General features: G+C 38.3%; 1 protein-coding gene across 5 annotated transcripts in view; it reads right to left on the bottom strand.

Moving 5' to 3' along the window:
• Nucleotides 1-2737: 2737 nt before the first annotated feature.
• Nucleotides 2738-21224, bottom strand: part of OPRM1 (opioid receptor, mu 1) — a 110900-nt gene continuing 92413 nt past the window's right edge. Inside the window, exons 2-5 of one of the 5 annotated variants that reach the window (XR_001137609.1) lie at nt 20384-20736; nt 18906-19426; nt 16180-16288; nt 8189-8289 (exon numbers count right to left, since the gene is read on the bottom strand). Coding sequence is in view for 4 of the 5 variants with exons in the window: in XM_012646795.1 (XP_012502249.1) it covers nt 17256-17315; nt 18906-19426; nt 20384-20736 (934 nt within the window). In the remaining variant the exon portion in view is untranslated. Of the gene's footprint in view, nt 3520-8188; nt 8290-16179; nt 16289-17255; nt 17316-18905; nt 19427-20383; nt 20737-21224 lie in introns of those variants that run through there. The other 4 variants (XM_012646796.1, XM_012646797.1, XM_012646795.1 and 1 more) reach the window with 4 other exon arrangements.

Raw genomic sequence — 21224 nt, 5'->3', positions numbered from 1 at the left:
ATTCTGGAAACAGAATTTTGTTAGCATCTTTTAGGTGATATTAAATGAGCTAATTTAATATCACAAAGCTAATGCACCTTTTTCTATAATGAAATTTGCAAGTGTATGGATACCAGTTTTATCAATACAAGTCATATGGTCGAAGGAAATGAATATTCTCTTAACTACTCAAAGCCATTTTTTAGAAGAGTTTATTTTAGAACTGTCAACTATTTCAATGTTGAGAAGTGTTTCAAATGGACAAATTTTAGAGTCCTGACTTTTCTGATGGCCCTGTTGGAATGACATTCTATCATAGGAGGCTCCCTTGGGGTGCTTTCTGCCTTCTCAAGGAGTCACCCACCTCTCAGGGTTTTGTGCCAAAGGTGATTCCTCGTGAATTCTCCAAGTTTCCTGTGTTGTTGTTTTGATGTTGATAGTTTCATTTATACTTTTCACTACAAATAGGAAGCATTTGCTACTAGGTAGCCAAGCTATTTATATCCATGATCTCACCTGATCTTAACCACAACCCAATAAGATTGCTGTTATCATCCACAGTTTTAGGAGAAGAATGAAGCTAGGAGAGCTTAACTATGATGCTCAAAACTACAAAGCCAAAATATTTCACCAAGTGTATTCAGAAATGGGTCTGCATGACCCTGAAGCTCAAATTTTAGTCTCTTCATTAAACTCTTTTATCTGACATCATCAAATTGTTAAGAGGTGATGAAATCCCCTTCTGAGGATCCCCACTGCCAGGGCCATTTAAGCTCAGGGTCCTGGGGCCCCTCTCCTGCCCAGCTGAGTCTCATCTTTCCTCCTCTTTCCTTTCTAGTGATTGGCAAGGAGAGAAGGATGCAGGTGCTAACTAATAGTGAGGGTACGGAGTGAAGGAGAAGAGACCATGGACTACTTAGGACAGAGTAAGCTAGAATTTCCATAGCAAGTGATCAGATGAGGAAGCAAATCTTCTGCTTCACATCCACAGTCTCTATGCCTCAGCTGGAAAACCAGAAAGAAATCCCACTCAGAAAGGCAAGGGTGAAATAAAAAGGAAGAACAAAGCAGAACACTACATTTTCTTTATCTTCTGTTTTCGTCAGAAACCTTAGCCCATCCAACTGAGTCAGGGATGCTATGTCTCTATTTGCCTTGGAATCACAAGGTAGTTGTAGAGAATTTATAATAAAAAAAGGTTTTGCGTGAAAAATATTGACAACACACTTATTTTTTATTTACTTTAGAATATCTTATTTTTTAAATTAACCCCTTCATTGTGTATTCTATGTAGAATCTAAAAGATGGCATGGAAGAGCCTTGTTCATACACATGACATTTGTAGAAAAAGATTGATCAAGTCCTGCATGAATACTAAGTTGCTCTCAACTGCATGGCAGATAATTAACCCTAAGAGCTGGTCATTATGCAGAAACAATGACTGTTGAAAAACAGCCATATGAGCAAAAGCAGTACTATGTTGTCCCTTGAGAGAACTCATGTCATTATAGTCCATTAAAAGCACTAATTTTCCTTCCCAGTGACTTGTACACAAATATTTCATTCTCCCTTATTGTGTTCCATTTGAATTATCCATTTTAATTATGGAAGCTCTAGTAGTGTATACGTGTAAATATACACAAACAAATAGATTTATCTAACATTCTAAATCTTTTTAAGGTCCTGGTTTTAATTATTTTGATCAGAAAATATTAAAAAATTACACATAATGCACATCTATTCTGCAACACAATATTTGAAAAAGAGATTGTTAGAAGCAAATATGAGACTTCATCAGAAGGAAACATTAAAACACTTGTCTTGACTTTTTTTGTTTTTTTCCTCATCTAATGGATACATGGGTTGGGCCCACATAACTACAGCCAGTTGGATCTGAGACAGTAAATTCAGTTATTCAGCTGTCTTCCAGAAACATTGCCTTTGGATGTCTGGTGCATATTTGTGCCTTGTTAGATTGATGAAGGGATACGAATATTACAATCGAGTCTGCTGGTGACTTGTAGACTCAGGTATCCTCACAAGAGAAGCCAGCACCCTGTTTTCTACTTGTATCTTCATAGGTAACTAAAATGTACTTGATTCATTTAATCAGTACTGACAGAAGTTCAAAGTGGAGAGCTTCTCGGCATGGGCCATCTGACTTGGCTGTCTACATAGATCAAATAAAATCGGTGATTGCCAAATCTCTACAGTATTTCATAACAAAGAAACCCAGTCAAAGAGGAGAATTGTCTTAGAGAAAGTACTTAGATGATTGACACTTTACAAAGGAAATCTTGACATTTAGCAGAGATCAAAAAGACTAAAATATTGATGACAACATCACATAAACGCAATCTTCAAGGAAATATTTCTGGGCCATTGTTAATATTTCATGTCCAAGTAACTGCACAGGATTGAAAAATAGATCACACATATTTCTATATGGTCATTTGAGTCTTTCTGTCTTGAGATTAAGTTTATTGGATCTTTTTTTTTAAGTCTAAATGGTTCTGGCAATCAAAAAAACCTTTGTCATTTTATCATGCTGATTCAAAAGGCATAAATATTCTGAGCTGAATTAAAAAAGGAAATAAAATGTGTAAGGAATGTGCAGTATGGAGAAGCCAGTGACAAATGGAGAGCACACTTTAATTCTTGACTTCCTGCATGGATGAAGTGATGAGCTCATTGGCTGACTATTCCCTCTCGTGAACACTTAGATAGGAGCAAGGGAATTTGCACATTTAAAACTGGAGAGCAAACCACTGAAAGGCTAAGAACGGAGAATCCCCCAATATGACTCAGGAAGTATCTGCAGTGCACAAAAATCAACCTTTCTGCAGCTGACACGTGACTGGGTTTCAGGTTACCTTTCACATTCATCTCTTCCCTTATAATTATGGAGCAAGGTAAGAGAGATGTTATTCTTTGAAACAATACAAAACCAAGACATGGAGGTGGAAATGATGTCTCTACCAGATGACAATTTTAGGGTGAACATTAAAGATCAAAAATAGAAGAATATATTCCTTTATAAAACACTAGAAAGACTTGGACTTACCACACAAGGGACTTTGATCAGAGGTAGCATTTACTTTACATGTTACTATGGTGAATTTAACAATTGGTGGTTTTTCTTTGATGAGGTCATAAATATTTGCTTGAAAACAAAATATTACATACAGAAGGGTTACCTTCTATGATGACCTCAATTCACATACCATGATGTGTTTTGGTCCCACTGGGGGTCTTCCTCGTGATTGTGTACACAAGCTGGATTCGTTAGCGTGGTATATTCCTTTCCTTCCAAATGTTTGACTTGGTTTAAATGTCCCTCTGCTGTTCAGAGTGGGGTGGCCAGAGAGGAAAGAGTTTTGATGATTCCAAAGCAGGCACTTTCCTAGGGAACTAGAGCCTCTCACGCATTCTTGCAGTGACCTGCTTCACACAGATGGTGGCTCTTAGGCTTGGTGAGGGTCTGAATGGCATGAGACCCAGTTAGGGCAATGGAGCAGTTTCAGCTTCCAGATTTTCTAGCTGAAAGGAGAAAAAGAGCAAAGACAGTGAGCATTTCACATTTGATGGCAGCACATGTGTATTGAGATCTTTTGGTTTGTAAGAACTGTATCGAGGAGCTTCACGTATATCGTCACCTGCAATCTTCAGTTTTTCCTAAATGTTGAGATGTTAATTAATATCTTTGGTAATGATGAATAATCTCTTGAGTCATTATGAATGTGCTCTTGCATTTGTGTGCACTACTGAAGAATTGTATACTAGTCCCTATAGTTAAGATTGATAATTTCCTTGACAGAACACATTTTAACCCAAACTCGTTCTCTCCCTCTGTTCTTTATCCTTATCTTATCTCCCTACTTGTCGTCGAATCATCTATGACTTGGCCAACATTTCAAAAGAAAAGCAATACTTTTTTGGCAATACTTCTTATGCTTGTTATTTCTGGATAAAGAGATTTTTATTTTTACCCAATTCTCAAAATTAATTGATTCTTTTTTTTCAGGAGTAACTAATTCAAAGTGCACCCCCCCCCGCCCCCAGAGTGAAGCTAGCATGTATGTTCAGCAGTAACATAACATTTGTTCAGATACATCAAAATGCAGCTTGATGTTTTCAAATAAGGGAGGAAGACTGTGGAAATAGAACAAGTTTCATGATTAACAAATAATTGTCGTTACCACAGTTATAATTTGGTGAGGAGAAAAGGAGGTGTTTGTATAATAAATGTAAAGGGATGCAAGATCTTTTTTTTAACCTTATTTTGGTAAATTTGCTTTATCCATTTGTTTCACCATGCGCTTTCTCTGTTTTTCTTCTCTCTCCTAGACAAACACATACACACATCATCATCATCATCTTTTTGAATTGTTTGATGTTAAATTGGCCCTTTACCCCTAAATATTTCAGTATGTACTTGCTGAGAATAAGGACTAGATCAGATCCCTGTCACTGTTGGGAGAGGCAGTCCACCAGGGGCCAGGAGCATCCCTGCACGCCGTGCTGACTCTGCCACACTGCAAGGCCTAACCGTCCTCTGACTCCGATCATTTCTGTAGCGAGTCACATAGGCAATTAAACAGGCACAGGCATTGGCCACTGCGTGACTGCTTGCTCCCAGGAAAGGCTTGGTTATTGCTCTCCCAGCTGCTAAGACTTAAGTTCTGAGTTTCTCAGCCTTGGTACAACGTGTTGTCTGTGTAGCCACCCACCATCTGGTCCCATCGCATCATCTTGTGGGGGATTTGGGAGTCAGGGACCTGGCACTGTGACACTAAAGCCTCTGTTGTTTGCTGCGCCATGACTAATAAACTGAGTGTTTTTGTTTACTTCGGCCCCAGCAGAGTTGTGGCAAAGCATCCTGCTTGCTCGGTCATCTCCTCTGGAGTCTTGTTACTCTTGCCATCTTCTACGAGGTCGAAATTCTTCCCGGACAAAATGGCACAATGTGCAGGGTCCCAGGACAGACAACAATTTTTTGGAAAAAAGAGTCAATGACTCACAAGATGGGTTCAGGGACATTTGTAAACTCTGTGAGTCTGGTAGCAAATATCTGGCTCAAGTGGTGCAGAAGGCGGGCAGTGAGTTATCTACCTATTGATGTCTCTCCTGTCCGTTGATGAGCAAGAGTTGAGTTAATAGACAGAGGCTGAGAGGTGAAGGTAAAATCTAACACACCAGGTCGCCGTTTGCTCACCTGTGGGCTGGGGGACTAGGAGGACACCGGGCTCCACTAGGGAGGAAAGCATAACTGCACCAAGTTTTAGGTCACAACTGGATACATCTGGAGGGTAATATGTCCCACAGAGAGTACAAGATGCAGACCCATAGTGTGAGGGAAAGGAAAGAAGTTCAGGGATACTTTGACCAACAGATTGAGGAGCTGTTACACATTTGGCTGCTGCATTTGTGTGATGAAGAAGCAGAAAAGTTATGCCCTTAGAACACCAACACCAGCACCAAGGCTGCTGTCTCACATGAGACCCCAAGCATTAAACTACCGCAAATTATTTCACTGGGACAGAATCATACCCCACAGTGAGGTTCTCTACTCTGGATTTCTGTTTCGGTAACTATATTATGGCCAATCCAAGAAGATTTTCTTGAGCACAATAAAATCCCATGAAATTCCATGGAGGAAGCTACTCAAAGCCTGAGGACTGAAGCTACCCTGGCTCGTCTGTTCTGTACTGAATAACAGCCCCTACGATGGCTCTTCATACAGAGCACGACAGATGAGTTTTTAAGATTGCTTTCCTCCCTGCAAGGTGGAGGAGTCCACTACCTTTCTTGCTGGAAGATCCTGTACTGGCAGCTGTGCTGATTTAGGGCCAGGAGATGGCCAGGATAAAGACAGCATTCCCTAAGCCAGATAAAGTCTCTGCAATCCAAAACAAAGAGCAGGATGGGAAAACCAACCCCCTCCAAAGGGACTCAATCATAAGGCAACATGGTTATGCCTGTTAGAACAGAGGCTCCCAAAGAAGAGAATGATGGGCCCCTAGGTAAAGAGGGCTTTCCTACCCAAAGGATACTTGGTTTTCTGTTTCTATACAATAGTGTGAGTATTGTTCCTGGACATCAGAGTCCACATTCTAGAGACAGATCCTTATTTTGCTACCATAGCCAATGAGATGTAGTAAACCATAGAAGATCAGCAGGTCAGTCTGAACTGGCTGACTGTAAGTGGATCATTGGTTCTGGCTGAATAGGAGGATTTGCATGGTTGCCAAATGTTCCTGTTGTGTTTGGATTAATACCCACAATGTGGTGGTGCAATCCATGCATACCATAAGAAAAGAAGCTAGATGGTGTCTGAAATAAGACCTTTTAGTCCCCACGGCGACTTATTCAATTAGGGTCTGCAATCCTGGAGCGCATGCTTGTGTTTAACACTGCAGACTAACCTCATCTAGTGGATGGGATTCTGTTGATATAATAATAACCTTAATACAGTATTAATTGAAATAAATGGAACAGATTTGGTCCTAGCCCTTGTCAATATGCCTAATCCAAATTGCTGATAGGGTGGCATACTTTTTAGGTGGCTGAAAATTTAAGTTCAGCCAAGAATATGCTGGGCTGACCTGGGAATTACTGGGAGAAGCAGGCCTCTGAGCATCCCTGCCCATTCTTGCTGACTGAGCTGGACTGCAAGACCTCATTATCTTCTGACCCTGTGTTGTTTGTACAGCTAGTGCTATAGTCAATTAAGAACCTTAACTGCTTGACCACATGAGCACCACAGCATGACTACTCTGTGACTCTGGCTCCCTGGTAGGAGGATTGGTTTGTTTACTGCTTGCTACAAAAGATGATGAACCCTTAGCTCTGAGCTCCTTAGCTGTGGTGCAGCCCATTGTGTATGTAGCAGTAATCTGGGTTCATTGTGTCACATCATGAGACGTAAAGGCAAGGGAACTAGCGATACCATGTTGATACTCCTGCTGTTTGCTTTGCTGTGAGTAATAAACGGTTTTCTGTGGTACACTGAGTCACATCGTCTATTTTTGGCACCCATTGAGTTGTGACAATCCAACCTGCTTGCTTGCTAAGATACCTCCCTTGGAGTTTTGCAACTCCCTGCCATTTTGTAAGGCCAGGCTTCTTTTCTGACAATTACCACGGTACAGTTACACATTTTCATAGATTTGACATTTAATATTAGATATGATAGACACATACATTAGATATATAGATATAATACTATTCTCTACCATCAGTTTTCCATTTTTGGTAGCGGTTTTTTAAACTATAATTTTTCCAGGAAGTCAACTAGCAAATTCCCCAGGGCTATTTTTTGTCTTATTTGAAAAAATAAAATGTTTGAAAACCATTTTAAGGTTCAACTGAAGCTTATTGAAGGCACTTTTAATCTTTATCCATGCAAAGATTGGTGTGTATTTCCTGCAGTTTTGGAGCTAGAGGAAATTTAAGAGATCATCTTTTCCAACTTTGTCAATCTATGAAGACAAACAGAGCCTTGAGAGGTGAAGTGACCTGCCCAAGTGTATCAGAGGAGGAAAGCTGGTAGAAAATTACTATTTTGCAGCCACTCTCCTGCACTTCCATTTTCCTTTTCCTATTTGTGGGGCCTTCCAAAGTTGCAATTGAAGCCCATAACAGGCTTGGGTACTTTTGAAGCTGACCAGAGTTTCAGCCACTAATAGGCTTCAAAATCTCATTCATTACAGAAACCATGAAAACAGCCATGCAAAAAAACTGTGGAGTTGATGACTCAGAGGCGATGATCTCCATATACCAAAGTAATAGGAAATTCATCCCTTCTCCCAAGCTCCGCTGTCGGAATCAGACATAGTAGAATCTAGAGTCCAACTTCAGCAAAAGAGAATTCAGGAATAGCTGGAATAATTTGGTAGTTCAAGGGATCCAGACTTAATCTGTCATATGCTTCCTCCTGCTTTTACTATGGACTAATTTTGTTCAATATGATAAATCTTTTCTCTTATTAAAAAAAAAAAGCTTTGCTGGTTACATTTGTTGTCCACTAAGGGGAGCTGGCCTCTGGAGTCTGAATGGGGTAATCAATCGAACCCAGAAATGAACCTTAATTCTTGAGCAGTCAAGAGGCTCAAAACTCCTGCGTGTGAAGGGATCCCTTACGCGATCACTGGCTGAGATGCTGAATTCCCGCCAGTGGTCATCAGCACGGCTTGCGTCAGGTTCCCTGGCTTCCAATCTTATGTTATTTCACAAGAAATATTGTCATAGTCAACCTTTGGTATGCTTCTCACAGTTGAGCATAGGTGACTGTTAAAAGAAATCCATTTTCTGTAGAGAGATTTCATTCAAAACAGAAGACCGTGTCAATTATAATGCTTATTCTTAGCAATGTGTAGTTGAATTCAATGAAAACATATCCTGAAGCTACATAGATTTTTTTCCTTTTAATTATAACCAGAAAGTGTCAAGCTTCAAAACAAAGCAAAACAGAAGTGAAAATTCAAACAAAATACAACCTGCCTTGTTTTCAGAGAGATGAAATTTTAGTGTCTTGTTTGTGTACTGAAGTGTTTAGATATTTTAAATGGGTGTGAATAAGAGTTTAACAGTCAATTTTAGGATTCTGCTTAATGTCTGGAATTATGAGACATTGCCATTTATTCCAATGAAACATTGAGTTTTTAATAGATTCATGACTAACTGGGACTGATGATCTCCAGTGAGCTTTTCAAAACTGCTTAGTAAAACCTTCATTCTGTAAAATGTTCCTTGAAAAACTGAGCCTGTGCTCAGATAGATCTGAAAATTTTGGTTTAAAAAATGAATTGTATATGTATGCAATACATACATGTACACACACATAGTAGGGCGTTTCAAAGCTTTTTAAATGCTATTTTGCATAGTATTAATCCCCATGACCAGACCTTATTCAAGGAGTCATTCCCTCTCTTTAATCATCCAAGCTTAACAACTGAATTCTCTCAATGTACCTTTTATGTAGGCAACATACTGATGTTTGAACATTAGAGACGTCTGGTAACAAGGAAATTCCTGTGTCTCAAAGTTAAGAAAAATCTTTCCAAACTCATCCAGTTGTATACAGTAAGTATGTACATATTTTTGTATTTCAATCATACCTCAATAAAATGGTTTTTTTTAAAAAGAAGATTCTTTTTTTGGTTGTATTGAAATATCTTTCCTGGCAACTTCTACCCATTGGCTTTAGTTAGAGGGATTATACTGGGTAAGTCCAATTCCCTACTCACATTGCTTTAAGTATATGAAGATAACTATCTTGGCCACTCTGAGTCTTCTATTTCCCAGGGTAACCACGTGCAGTTAACTCCCTTCACCATCTCGGTTATTTATGCCTGAACTCAATCTAACTTGCTTGTTTCATTTCTGAAGTGCATTTTCTAGTAGAGGAAGGCTAACATTTCTTTGGTTCTAGATACTAGATTTTATTGATATGATCTATAATTGCAACAGTTTAGATGTCCTATATCATACTGTTGGCCCATGAAATAAAACCCTTATGACATTTTTTGTATCTGTTATCACTCACATTCTATGTTTCTATAGTTGGATGTTTGGACAAAAATTTTTCTCTATTAATGGCCTGGCGCGGTGGCTCACGCCTGTAATCCTAGCACTCTGGGAGGCCGAGGCGGGCGGATTGTTTGAGCTCAGGAGTTTGAGACCAGCCTGAGCAAGAGCGAGACCCCGTCTCTGGACAACTAAATATATAGAAAAAACTAGTTGGGCATGGTGGCGCATGCCTGTAGTCCCAGCTACTCGGGAGGCTGAGGCAGTAGGATCACTTGAGCCCAGGAGTTTGAGGTTGCTGTGAGCTAGGCTAATGCCACAGCACTCACTCTAGCCAGGGCAACAGAGTTAGACTCTTGTCTCAAAAAAAAAAAAAAAAGAATTTTTTTCTCTATTAACTACTATCGTATCATCTGGGTTATTCAGCATTCCCCCACTGATGGGCATTAGTTAAAAGTTTATATTCCTACCTTATTGTACCATTATATCTAGATCATAATTAAACATAGTATTGTATTACAGAAATTAACAAAATCTCATCAAATCTATTGTTAAAAACACTATCTATACAGGGTTTATCTGATTTCCCTGTCCAGTAATTCTCTAAGCAAATAAAATTTGTTTTGCCGTAACTAATCTTATCTTGCCTCTTAGAGGTTACTTGCTTCATTTCTAAGTGCTCTCAAAATACATTTTAATGACCTGATCTAGGTTCTGAAAACACTCTGTACAAAGAAAGCTAAATATTCTGTGGTTTTCAGTTGCTACAATATTCTCATTAAACTTGAGACTCTATTTTTTTTACCCTAGGTTTCTGGAACTCTTCCTATTTTTCTTTGTTCAGAGATTATGATTTGTGTTTCATTAACTGTGTTTCATCTACAACTTCTCTTAATGTTTTAATACCACCGGGAAATTTGACCTCATTCAGAGCCTCTCAGGATTCTCTAACAATATCATCACCTTTATTGGCCTTTAATTCTTTCTTAATAATGTTTCAAGCTGAAGATCATTTTCTCTGAAAGAGAAGCTTGAAGTAATATAAGGGTTGAAGAATTGTGCTTTTCCCTTGTCTTCCATTAATACTGAGTCGTTTTCTTTGCAACTGGTTAGCAATTTAGAAGAAAACTTTCTTTTTTTTTTTTTAAATCTCAGAATATTACGGGGATACAAATGTTTTGGTTACATAAATTTTCTTTTGAGAAATCAGTGTAATGTTTCAGAGAAGGATTAGATTAAAGTTAGAACACCTAGGGTCTAGTTCCAACTTTCTTAGACACTACAGTAACAACATCACAACTAATTTGGATCCTGGTATTTCTTCATCTATTAAACATACTTAAATTTGTTAGATCAGTGATCTCAACTGATTTTCCTCCCAGGGGACATTTGGCAATGTCTGAAGACATTTTGGCTGTCACAGCTGGGGATAGGTGGGTGCTATTGGCATTTGGTCTGTACAAGCCAGGGATGCTACTGAACATCCTACAGTGCGTGTTTCCACATAACAAAGGATTGTCTGGTCCCAAATGTCACCAGTGCCAAGTCTGAGAAGGCTTGGGTTAGACCACCTCATGATCTCTTCTGGCAAATTCTTTCATTCTTTTTAAATGTTCTTTATAAGAGATGAAATTCAATTTTGGGGGAAAAGGAAAGGGAGAAGGTGAAAACACTAAATCCTCATTGAATGGCTTAGAATAATAATATTAGCCAGTTGCCTGACACTTTGCATGGATAATAATATGTCATGTTATGTCAGACCTAACTGGTATCTACTGTAGTTACCACCTATCTTACACATGAGGAAATTGAAACACAGAAAGCTTCAGAAACTTCCCCAAGGATATCCAACTGGTCAGTAGTAGAATCTGGGAAAATAGCTGAGCCATCTAAATTTTTAAGATTTTATATTACATCTGCTATTCTTATCAAATCATAAAGTTTCCCCTTACCTGCTGACATTTTTAAAATAAAATTTACATATGCTAGAGTTTATATAAAATATAATTATCTGACTTTTCTATAGTTACAAAAATTTTCTTATACTCTGTTTGAAAACTAGGTATTTGGAAATACTTCACCGTCATCTTTTACATTTAGTAAAAAAAAAAAAGGGCATACAATAAAATAAACACCTTTATGGCCTGCAATTTCCCTGTTTATAGGAAGAGGAGGTTTGGACAAGACAATCTGCAGTGTTCTCCTTTTCAGTTCCAATGTTCTAAGAACTGTGAATATTTTGCATCTGCTTGATAAATCCAGTTGGATTATTGAGATTTAGATGTTGATATTTACTTATAGCCACTTGAAAATCTATTTGTCCCATTGAATTTCGTTCTTTTTCTTTTTTTTTTGAAACAAGGTCTTGCTCTGTAACCCAGGCTGGAGTGCAGTGGCTTGATCACAGCTCACTGCAGCCTCAAATTCCTGGCCTCAAGTGCTTCTCCTTCCTTGACCTCCGACAAATACTGTCTTATTGAATTTCTGAAGCAACCAGAGAAATGTTCAGTTTTAAAATTCTATGAAAGAGTGACATGTACCACTTCCATTTCCAAAAATAGGTTAAGGAGAACATTTCTTAAGTTGAAGTTTTGAGTCTGAATGAGCCTGTATTTAATTATATTCGGGGATTTTTAAATATAAGCACATCGTAGCAAACATGATAGAAAAGAATGAAAGAAGAATAGCAAGAAGGAGATATTCTTGCTAAGTTGGTAAATTAGGGTGGGTTTAATATTAATAGATGATTTTATTATCAAATGTATAGTAGTCATATCCCATTCCACATTCACTATTCACTGCTTTTTTTTGTTGTCAAAGTCTTTTAAAATTTTCTTTTATTTTTCTTGACTAAGGCAGAAGCCATAGAAAATATGGCTCTAACACTTCTTTTAATTATGAAAAATTTCTATTCACTTCAAACCCAGGAACTCTACTGTAAAAGGAAAATATTCTGACAGTAAAGGAAGATGGCTGACAAAAGTTGTGTCTCTAGATTCTTGATTTCCAAAGAAATAATAATTAGAAAAGGAAAATTATCAGTAAGATATATTTTATTCTAGAAATTTGCAGTTCTCACGACATCTTCCCCAAAGTAATTTTGTCATTTTTGTCAAATTGTAGCAATTCTCAAATGTCTATTTGCACCCTACCAAAAGATACAACGATCAGAATGACATTCAAAAGTTAATGGCTGGTTTGTGATAGGTCATATTCATTCAAATGATCCTTTCCTTTAGGGAGAAAGAAAAAATGTAAAAGCAAAAAATGTACTACGAAACTGCATTTCAAATTCATAAAGGCAGAAGTAAAAATAAATATGGTGTTGTAGAAAGTTAAAAGAGAAAAATAGGCACCTTTCATATTTAGTTCCCAAAACTATGTGAGATAGAAAATAAAGATTAACATGTTCCAAAACACTAAATCTCAATAGTTAAGAATATTTTCATGATAAATGGCTATAAAGTGGCAAGTCACCTCTTAAGTTTAGCCAAATAAGATGACATTTCATTTTAACTTAGTTTTTAAAGAAAAATATGTTGCTATATTTTTATCAGTTAGTTACATTAATTGGAGCAGTAAGTACAAGAAAATATTGTACTAATTATACTAGTTAACCCAATTTTTGAAACTAAATCTTCCTGAAAGATCACTGATCAGACATCACTCTGAGAAGAGTGAGAAATAAGACTAGGGCATAGTAGGGCACATTGATTAAGAACCTGGGTTATAAAATCAAACTTAACTGGAGTCAATCCTCAGCCAGTACTTTTTGACAGTGACCTTGGGCAAGTACTTCCTTAAATATTAGGATTATTATTCCTCAAATGTAGAGTAGAGATTAAAATCTACACCAAATATGATTAGATAAGATATCCCATCCCAGACACAAACTGGTCAATGAATGCTAATAGTCTCAAAGCCAAATATTTTCTGAGAATGAACATATTTTTGATTAAATAACATTTTCACTCCCAGATTGTAAGTAATTTATAGAAACATAACGAAGTTCTTCTGCCATTTATGAAATATTGTTCATTTTAAACCTAGATAAACTCTAATTCCAGACATGAATAAAGAGGCACACCTGTATCATCCATGAATGTGTGCACAAACCACACACACACACACACACACAACTGGAACCATTTTCTTTTTAAACCATAGAATTGAAAGAATAGCCATTTTGATTTCACTCACAAAGCATGCATTAATGTTGTCCAGTGGTAATTTTGTGAGCTATTCTCATTTGGCGTTTTTGTCGTGGCATTGAAATAATTTCTTTCCCAAATTAGCTCTCCACAGATGTCTTGCAAAAAACTGAAATTCAGCCTTGAAAGTTACAAAGTTGATTTTAAAAGTTAGGCTTCTGTTTTTAGTTTAGCTGGGGATAATATAGTTTTATAGTTAATCCAAATGCAAAGCATCTCCTAATCTCTGGACCTGCTATTTGTATTAAAATGTTAAGAAAGTGCTTTAAAAATAGTAATCAGAGGGTTTAGGAATGAACTTGCCATATTAATGAAAAGGAATTAGCCGGACATACCATAATGTTAGCTTTATTGCTATTATATTACTTTGTTTTAGAAGACTCACTGATAGATACATTAGAATGTGAAGGCTTTTTCCTAGGATAACTACATTATTTTGAAAAACACATGGTTCATTTGGTGAAAAAAATTCATGTCAGACAGCTTGATTTAAATGGTTTCCCAGGTTAGACGAAATAGTAAATTTGGTAGTGTTTGGAGATGAAGTTACAATTTAAATCAGAGTTTTCAGTTTAGTGTTTTATTTAAAATGCAGATCCTTGGACCCTATACTCACACGGCGAACCATAATCTCTTAGAGAAGCTCCTGGGAACTTAAACTTTCCTGAAGCTCATGGAGAAGTTGAGAATCTCTGGCTGAGACCACACAATTATAATAGAGTGCAAGGTGGCACTGTACGGGAAGGCGGAGTAAAGCTTTGAATAAATATTAGAAGTCTGGATTCTACTGCTTACTGGCTGTTTGACCTTGTATGATCATTTAACCTCCCTGAGCATTTATTTTCTCCTGTTTACCCATCAGCGTTGTTACAGGACGAGATGTGACGGTTCTCATGACAGCACTTTTAAATCTGTACACCATCATACAAATGTAAGATAGCTTTATTACTGTGGTTGTAGTTAGTACCAACTGTTTAAATAATAATCCAACTGATCTAGTAGAGTTGTTTCTTTTCCTATGTAATGTTTAACGTTTTCAAAAGTCACCTATGTGTCAAAATAGAAAATGCATTACACAATATGATTGGGGCAGAAAGCAGGCAAGGAAGTCATGTTAGCAGTGGCCAGCATTGCAGGTCTGAGTTGGATCTGAAATGATCTCAGAAAATGGGAGAAGTGGAGTTCAATAAGACAACAGCAGGGCAGGACATGAACAGAGAAATTAAGTTGCACTGAGAGTAGCTGGCAAATGAATGCCTCTACCCGAGTTTACCTAATAAAGATCTAGGAGCCATAAAGACAACAAGCTGAGCATACATCAGGCATGGATACTACAGCTGGAGCAGGAGGCTGAGCCCTGGCATGCACAAATACAAATAAGAGACCTTCTTCTTTTTCTTTTTTCATACTTAGCCAGGGAAAGACCTCTTTAGGGCACTGAATCCAGTTCTTGGTCTTCTCATCAAAAGCACTTGTTAAAAATAAAATTAGAACACAAGCACAAATGTAACCTGTTTTTTCGAAAAGCATAACTTTTGATCAGAGTATAAAAGCTGGGGAGGAGAAAAGGAAGAAGCCCTACCATGAATCTTGTCCCATTACTGATGGTGAGCCAGGAATATTGTCAGAGCATTACGTGGTCATTTAGGTTGTCTGCCAGCTGGACAAGAAAGGGATCATTCCCACCACCCTCCACATCTCCTGAAATATCATGAGCTTTCCCATCATTCATTCATTCATTCATTCCAAAGATATTTGGGGAGTACTTTTTAATGTGCCAGACACTGTGCTAGGTAGATACTGTAGAGACAAGAAAGAGCAAGACAGATGTGGTTCCTGCTCTCAGGGAGCCACGGCTTGCCTGTCCCTTGCAGCATGCACTTACTGTAGATTGTTAGGATAAGTGGCTACAACTGTTCCTCTCTCTATATCCACATCCCTTTGCAATGGGATTGCAGCTTCTATCAGCGAGAGGTGAAGTCTATTTTCCCACCCCTTGAATCTAGGTTGACAAGTTGCCTTTATTTGACCTATAAAAAGCCCAGAAGTGACCTTTTGCCAGTTCTGACCCTAGGCCTCAAGAAGACTTGCTTTCTTTTCTGTCTTTTTCTCTCAGAACCTGTGACCGCTGTGAGAACAAGCCTGGGCTAACATGCTGGAGGATGTGAGTCCCCATGGAGCTGGCCATTCTTGCCGAGGCCATGAAGATCAGCTAGCTGACAGCCCATCTGGCAGCTAATCTCAGAGTGAGCCCAGCTGAGACTGGAAGAATGGTCTGGCCAAACCCAGCCCAAGTGACTGAGCTATAGAATTGCAAACTAAATAAATGGTAGCTTCAAGCCACTAGATTTTGGAATGGTTTGTTATGCTGCAAAAGCTGACGGAGCAGCTTTTAAATATGTAAGTATGACTCAAAGTTTATTTTGGGTACAGAATTTTCTCATATGGCTTATCAAATTACCTTGATAACTGCCAAATTGCCACTTCACTTTGCGCTGTATGGACATGGCCTCAGCGTACAGTTGTCAGAATGCAGACACCCTGGGAAGGTTTGATATTGGATCTCTGATCTGTGGAATATGAAGTTTACTAATGTGCTTGAAATGTGACATATATGGTATAATCTAATTCTTGGAGAAAATACAAATATATAGGCAGAAAAAAACATTTACAACCAATACAGATCTCAAACACGCAGTTAAGTTAATGCAAATCCAATTAGCTATGTTTTCTAACATGATGTTTTATGATGTAAAATAGCAACCACCACTGAACATGTTTGTTGGATTCTGAATTTGCACAACTAATCAAATATGTCCTATAGACACTGCCATAAAGTCTCTGATTTGTCCTTCAAATCATTTTATGATTTGGTATATTATTGAAACTACCTCCAGAGGCTCATATACTGTTCTAGTTGTCTGTGTAGCTGTCTTAATTTTAATGATGACACATCAATAGAGATTAGTGAAAAGGATCTTTGATTTATCTTGATTTTCGAATATGTTAGAGTGTCTTTTCCTCTTTTCCTGGCAGCCTCTCCTCTGTGTCCAGCTCTCCCAGCTGGGCATCTTGGGACAGCAGCCAAGTCCAGGGCTAATGTGTTTCTGCCGTTATCTGACACTGATGCTGCTTCATAGAGGCAGCAACGAAGATAAGCTTTAATTGGATGTATTTTGAAGCAAACCTTTTAGTAACCTAGAGCAGAACTCCTCCAATTAGCTTCTTTTCTCCTCGATCTGGCTGTGCAAGAGCCACATTACTGTGAAAATGCTGGATTTGAAAGGGAGTCAAGGGCAGTGTTGGGCCACTGAAGGACACTCATCCTCCACCAGGCAGGCTGGGAGCTGTGCCTCAGGACAGTGAGGTTGAGTGAAGGATGACTGAGAGGCCAGATGTGACAACGAGCCCTAGCAGTGGTCCAGGGTACATGACCAAACAGCCCTGCCCTAACGAACTCGGCAGGAGAGGAAAGGCCCTCCAGGAGGAAGGGTCAAAACTTTATAATGGCCATCATTTTGCTCCACTGCAAATATTTTACTCCAAAGCAAAATATTTTAATCTTAGCTTAGGACTGAGAGTTTTAAATTGCATTCTCTAATATGTTATCCTCAGTTTGGAGAAAACCTATTTAAGACCCTACCCGTTTTAAGTTACTCAAAAGATTTTGACAGTCACTGAATAGGAGAGCTGCTTAGGAAAAGGAGCAGGTTTAGAGGTCTTGATGTGGAAAAAAATTAGAGAAAAGAAGCAGAGTCAAAAACCGTTTCTTTCTGGCTTTTATTTCTGAAATGGAATTAGAAGTGAGACATAATAAGTTAATAATTTCCCTTTGGCTGGAAGTGGGTCTGCCATCATTACCTCATGCTCTCTAGGGGGCGTGAGTTCCTGTGTTCATTTTAGCGTTATTGAGCATCAGGGGTAGGGGAATTAATGTCCCAGATGCATCTGGGCCATGTTGCGTTAGTCCTGTGGTCAATTAGAAAGGATGAGCCTGAGCTGGGCTGGGTGGCAACACGGGGACTAATAGGGGACTGTGAGAGCTGGGGCGTGGTGCAGAGACAGCAAGTGGAAACAGCTTCACTCTAGGGGCCAAGGCCTCTCTCTGGCTTCTCGTAGACCTGACTTCCTGTTCACTTTTATGGAGCTATCTGTCCCTATTGTCCTGCCCCCTGACTCTAGGACTTTGTCCGAGGTTTTGAGCCTGAGCATTTACTTCACAGGATGTTTGAATCTGAGTTCTGTGTTAAAAAATTATACAGGCTGCATCGTTATTTGAAAATTTACTTAAATTAATATTGATAATTAAGTCATATGTTGGATTGACTTTGTTGGTCCGAGGTCAAATTTTGCCAACCAGTCCCTTAACCAGGTAATATTAATGTGGAGACAGGTTTTTTCTCTTTTCCCCTTGTTGATTTCTCATATGACTCTAATATTGTGTGTAAATCTTGAATCCTTCTGTGTCGGCCATGATCTGTACTCTTCTGGGCATGGGAATACATCTTCTAAAAACTAGTCACTTCTCATGATATTATCCCCAACTAGTATGATGACTGTTAAAACATTATTTGATCTAATAATCAGGTAATATGTTTGATGTTTGCTCTAGAGTTCAGATAGCAAAATTTACAAACCAATAGCTTAACAAAAGTTAGAGGTGGCTGTTTTAAAATCTTTTCTCCTTTGCTGTGATGCTGGTTTGCTGGGAATATCGTATGCTCATGACCACAGTGGCCAAGGCACTGAACCTTTCTCTTTAAGCACAGAGCAGGACTGGCTTTTGAGAAGTGAAAGGGATATTAAGGTGATATCCATGAAATACATAGCATGTCTGGGGAAAATGAAAAGGATTCTAGATCAGAATCACTTTCGCAATATGCTAAAGTCATTACATTTGCATAGAAGAAAAAGCCTTGAAAAAGTGATTTTTAACAACTTTATAGAGTTCTAGTTGGTATACCGTTATACTTAAATGAAGATGTACAGTCATATATAAAGAGCACAGTTTATATAACAAAGCTCTTCTCTGACACTAGGATCAAAATTTGCTCCCCTTCTCCTTCCATTTTTATGTTGAACCTCAATTCCCTCCTTACTGATCTCCTAACAGATTAAAATCTTGGATTGGTACAAAGCTCTTTATGTCATCCCCAGTGAGTACACCTAATTCTGGAAACCACATACCTGATGGTTAGTCCTATCCACTGTATTGGCCGTGGAGGGGTGATCTCTAGTGTTCTGACGAATTCGAGTGGAGTTTTGTTGCTCAATGGTCGAGGAAGTTGGGATACAGAACTCTCTGAAGCATCGTTTGAAGTTTTCATCCAGAAATGCATAAAGGACCGGGTTGAGGCAGCTGTTTGTGTAACCTAGAGCGATACAGAAGTGCCAAGAAACGGTCTGGAATGTTGTTTCTGGGATTGTAACCAAGGCTTTGATGATGACGTAGATGTGGATGGGGGTCCAGCAGACGATGAACACAGCCACGACCACCAGCACCATCCTGGTGATCCTGCGCAGGTTCCTGTCCTTTTCTTTGGAGCCAGAGAGCATGCGGACACTCTTGAGGCGTAAGATCATCAGTCCATAACACACAGTAATGATGAGGACGGGCATGATGAAGGCGAAGATGAAAACACAGATCTTCAGCAGGTTTTCCCAGTACCAGGTTGGGTGAGAGAATGTTAGTGTACAATCTATGGAACCTAGAAGAAAAGAATTTAAAGGCAAAATTAGCAACATTTAATTATGCCATCAGGTATTAATATTGTCATGTTGCTTACTAATTTGTAGCCTTGACCAGAGCTAACTTAAGGTTACTATAATAGTATGCAAGCCAGTAAGAACAGATTTAAAGAAACTGTGGAAGAAACCCAGCTCTCTGTTAATTTTCAAAGCAAGTTACTTTTAATTTTTTTTTCCTAAATTTCTCATTTTGCTGTCCACTTTGATCACATTAAGTTTTCATTCAGTGAACAATTATGGACCTCTCACCATGAGCTAGACCTCCTATGACAGAATCTATGTTTATGTATAAAATATATTCACACCTAATGGGTGTGGTGCCCGCGGTCTGGGATAGGCACACTTGTAGCTCCAACTCGGGCAGTGCAAATGCAATAGATGTAACGTAAATGTTTGTACCCCTGCAGTAATTTTGAAATAAAAAAAAATAAGTAAAAAAATTTTAAAAAACAACAAAATATAATCATTGTCTAAAGTTTCTAGGAGGCTCCAGATAATGGATGTTTTCACTACATTTTTTGATGGGTAGTTAATTATTCTGCTATTAGGTCTAGAAAGATAAATTTGTCATATAGGAAGCCACTTGAAATTTTAAAACAAGGCTCAACATAATACTTTTTGATTTTAAGCTATTATTAACCTTGGGAGAGGTATGTTCTTATTTACCCACAATTTTGATAAAGTACAGAGAAATCAGGAGCAAATAGATTGTATTCTCTTTAAAATGTTTAGTGGGCCTAAAATTATTTAAAAAATGTCATATTTAAAAATATGCAGACATTGTTTTCTAGAAAGAATAATTAAAATTGCAATTTCACTAAAACATTGGACCACTCCATGAATTCTACTTGGCTCATGACATCACCAACAAATTGGGCTATAAACCCTCCATCCCTCAGGCCCGCAACATCACTCACCATGCCTGTATTTTGTTGTTGCCATGAACATTACAGGAAGACCAATGGCTGAAGAGAGGATCCAGTTGCAGACATTGACAATTTTGGCATTTCGGGGGGTACGGAAATCCAAGGCCTTGACAGGGTGGCAGACTGCAATGTAGCGATCGACACTCATGGTGCAGAGTGTGAATATGCTGGTGAACATGTTATAGTAATCTATGGAGATCACGATCTTGCACAGGATGGTTCCAAATGGCCATGTTCCCATCAGGTAATTGACACTCTGGAAGGGGAGGGTACTGGTGGCTAAGGCATCTGCCAGAGCGAGGTTGAAAATATAGATGTTGGTGGCTGTCTTCATTTTGGTGTATCTAGGAGATGAAGGAAGAACAGTGACAGAGTCAGAAAACACACCAATGTGAAATACGAGTAGGCTTCCAATAATAAATTTGCATGAATTAGTGGAAAGCATTGGAGATTAGGCATAGAACTCTTTTCAAGTACTAGCTTGGCTTTTACAACCATGCGCCTAATAACAAAATACATAATCTATCAATCAGTTTTTTTCTCTGTAAAATAATTATAATAATAACAGCAATTATGATTTATTGAGTTTTTTGTTGTTCTTGTTTTTAACATGCTGGTCACTATAACATGCATAATAGATACAGGAAGATCCCAGTCAAGTAGTAGAGGCAGACTAGATAATAATTCACATATATCAAAAAAATTTAAATATATAGATATAGTTAAAGCTATTGAACATAATAACAGCGTGTGTACATATATATATGCACATATATGTAAATAACTTTCGCTAGATACACCTTTGATTATAGATGCATGATCTAAAGACATA

Source organism: Propithecus coquereli, unplaced genomic scaffold (genome assembly GCF_000956105.1).
Source record: "Propithecus coquereli isolate 6110/MARCELLA unplaced genomic scaffold, Pcoq_1.0 Scaffold25, whole genome shotgun sequence".
NCBI lineage: Eukaryota > Metazoa > Chordata > Mammalia > Primates > Indriidae > Propithecus > Propithecus coquereli.
Note: the sequence above shows the minus strand (reverse complement) of the source record. Positions and strands in the feature narration are given on the sequence as shown.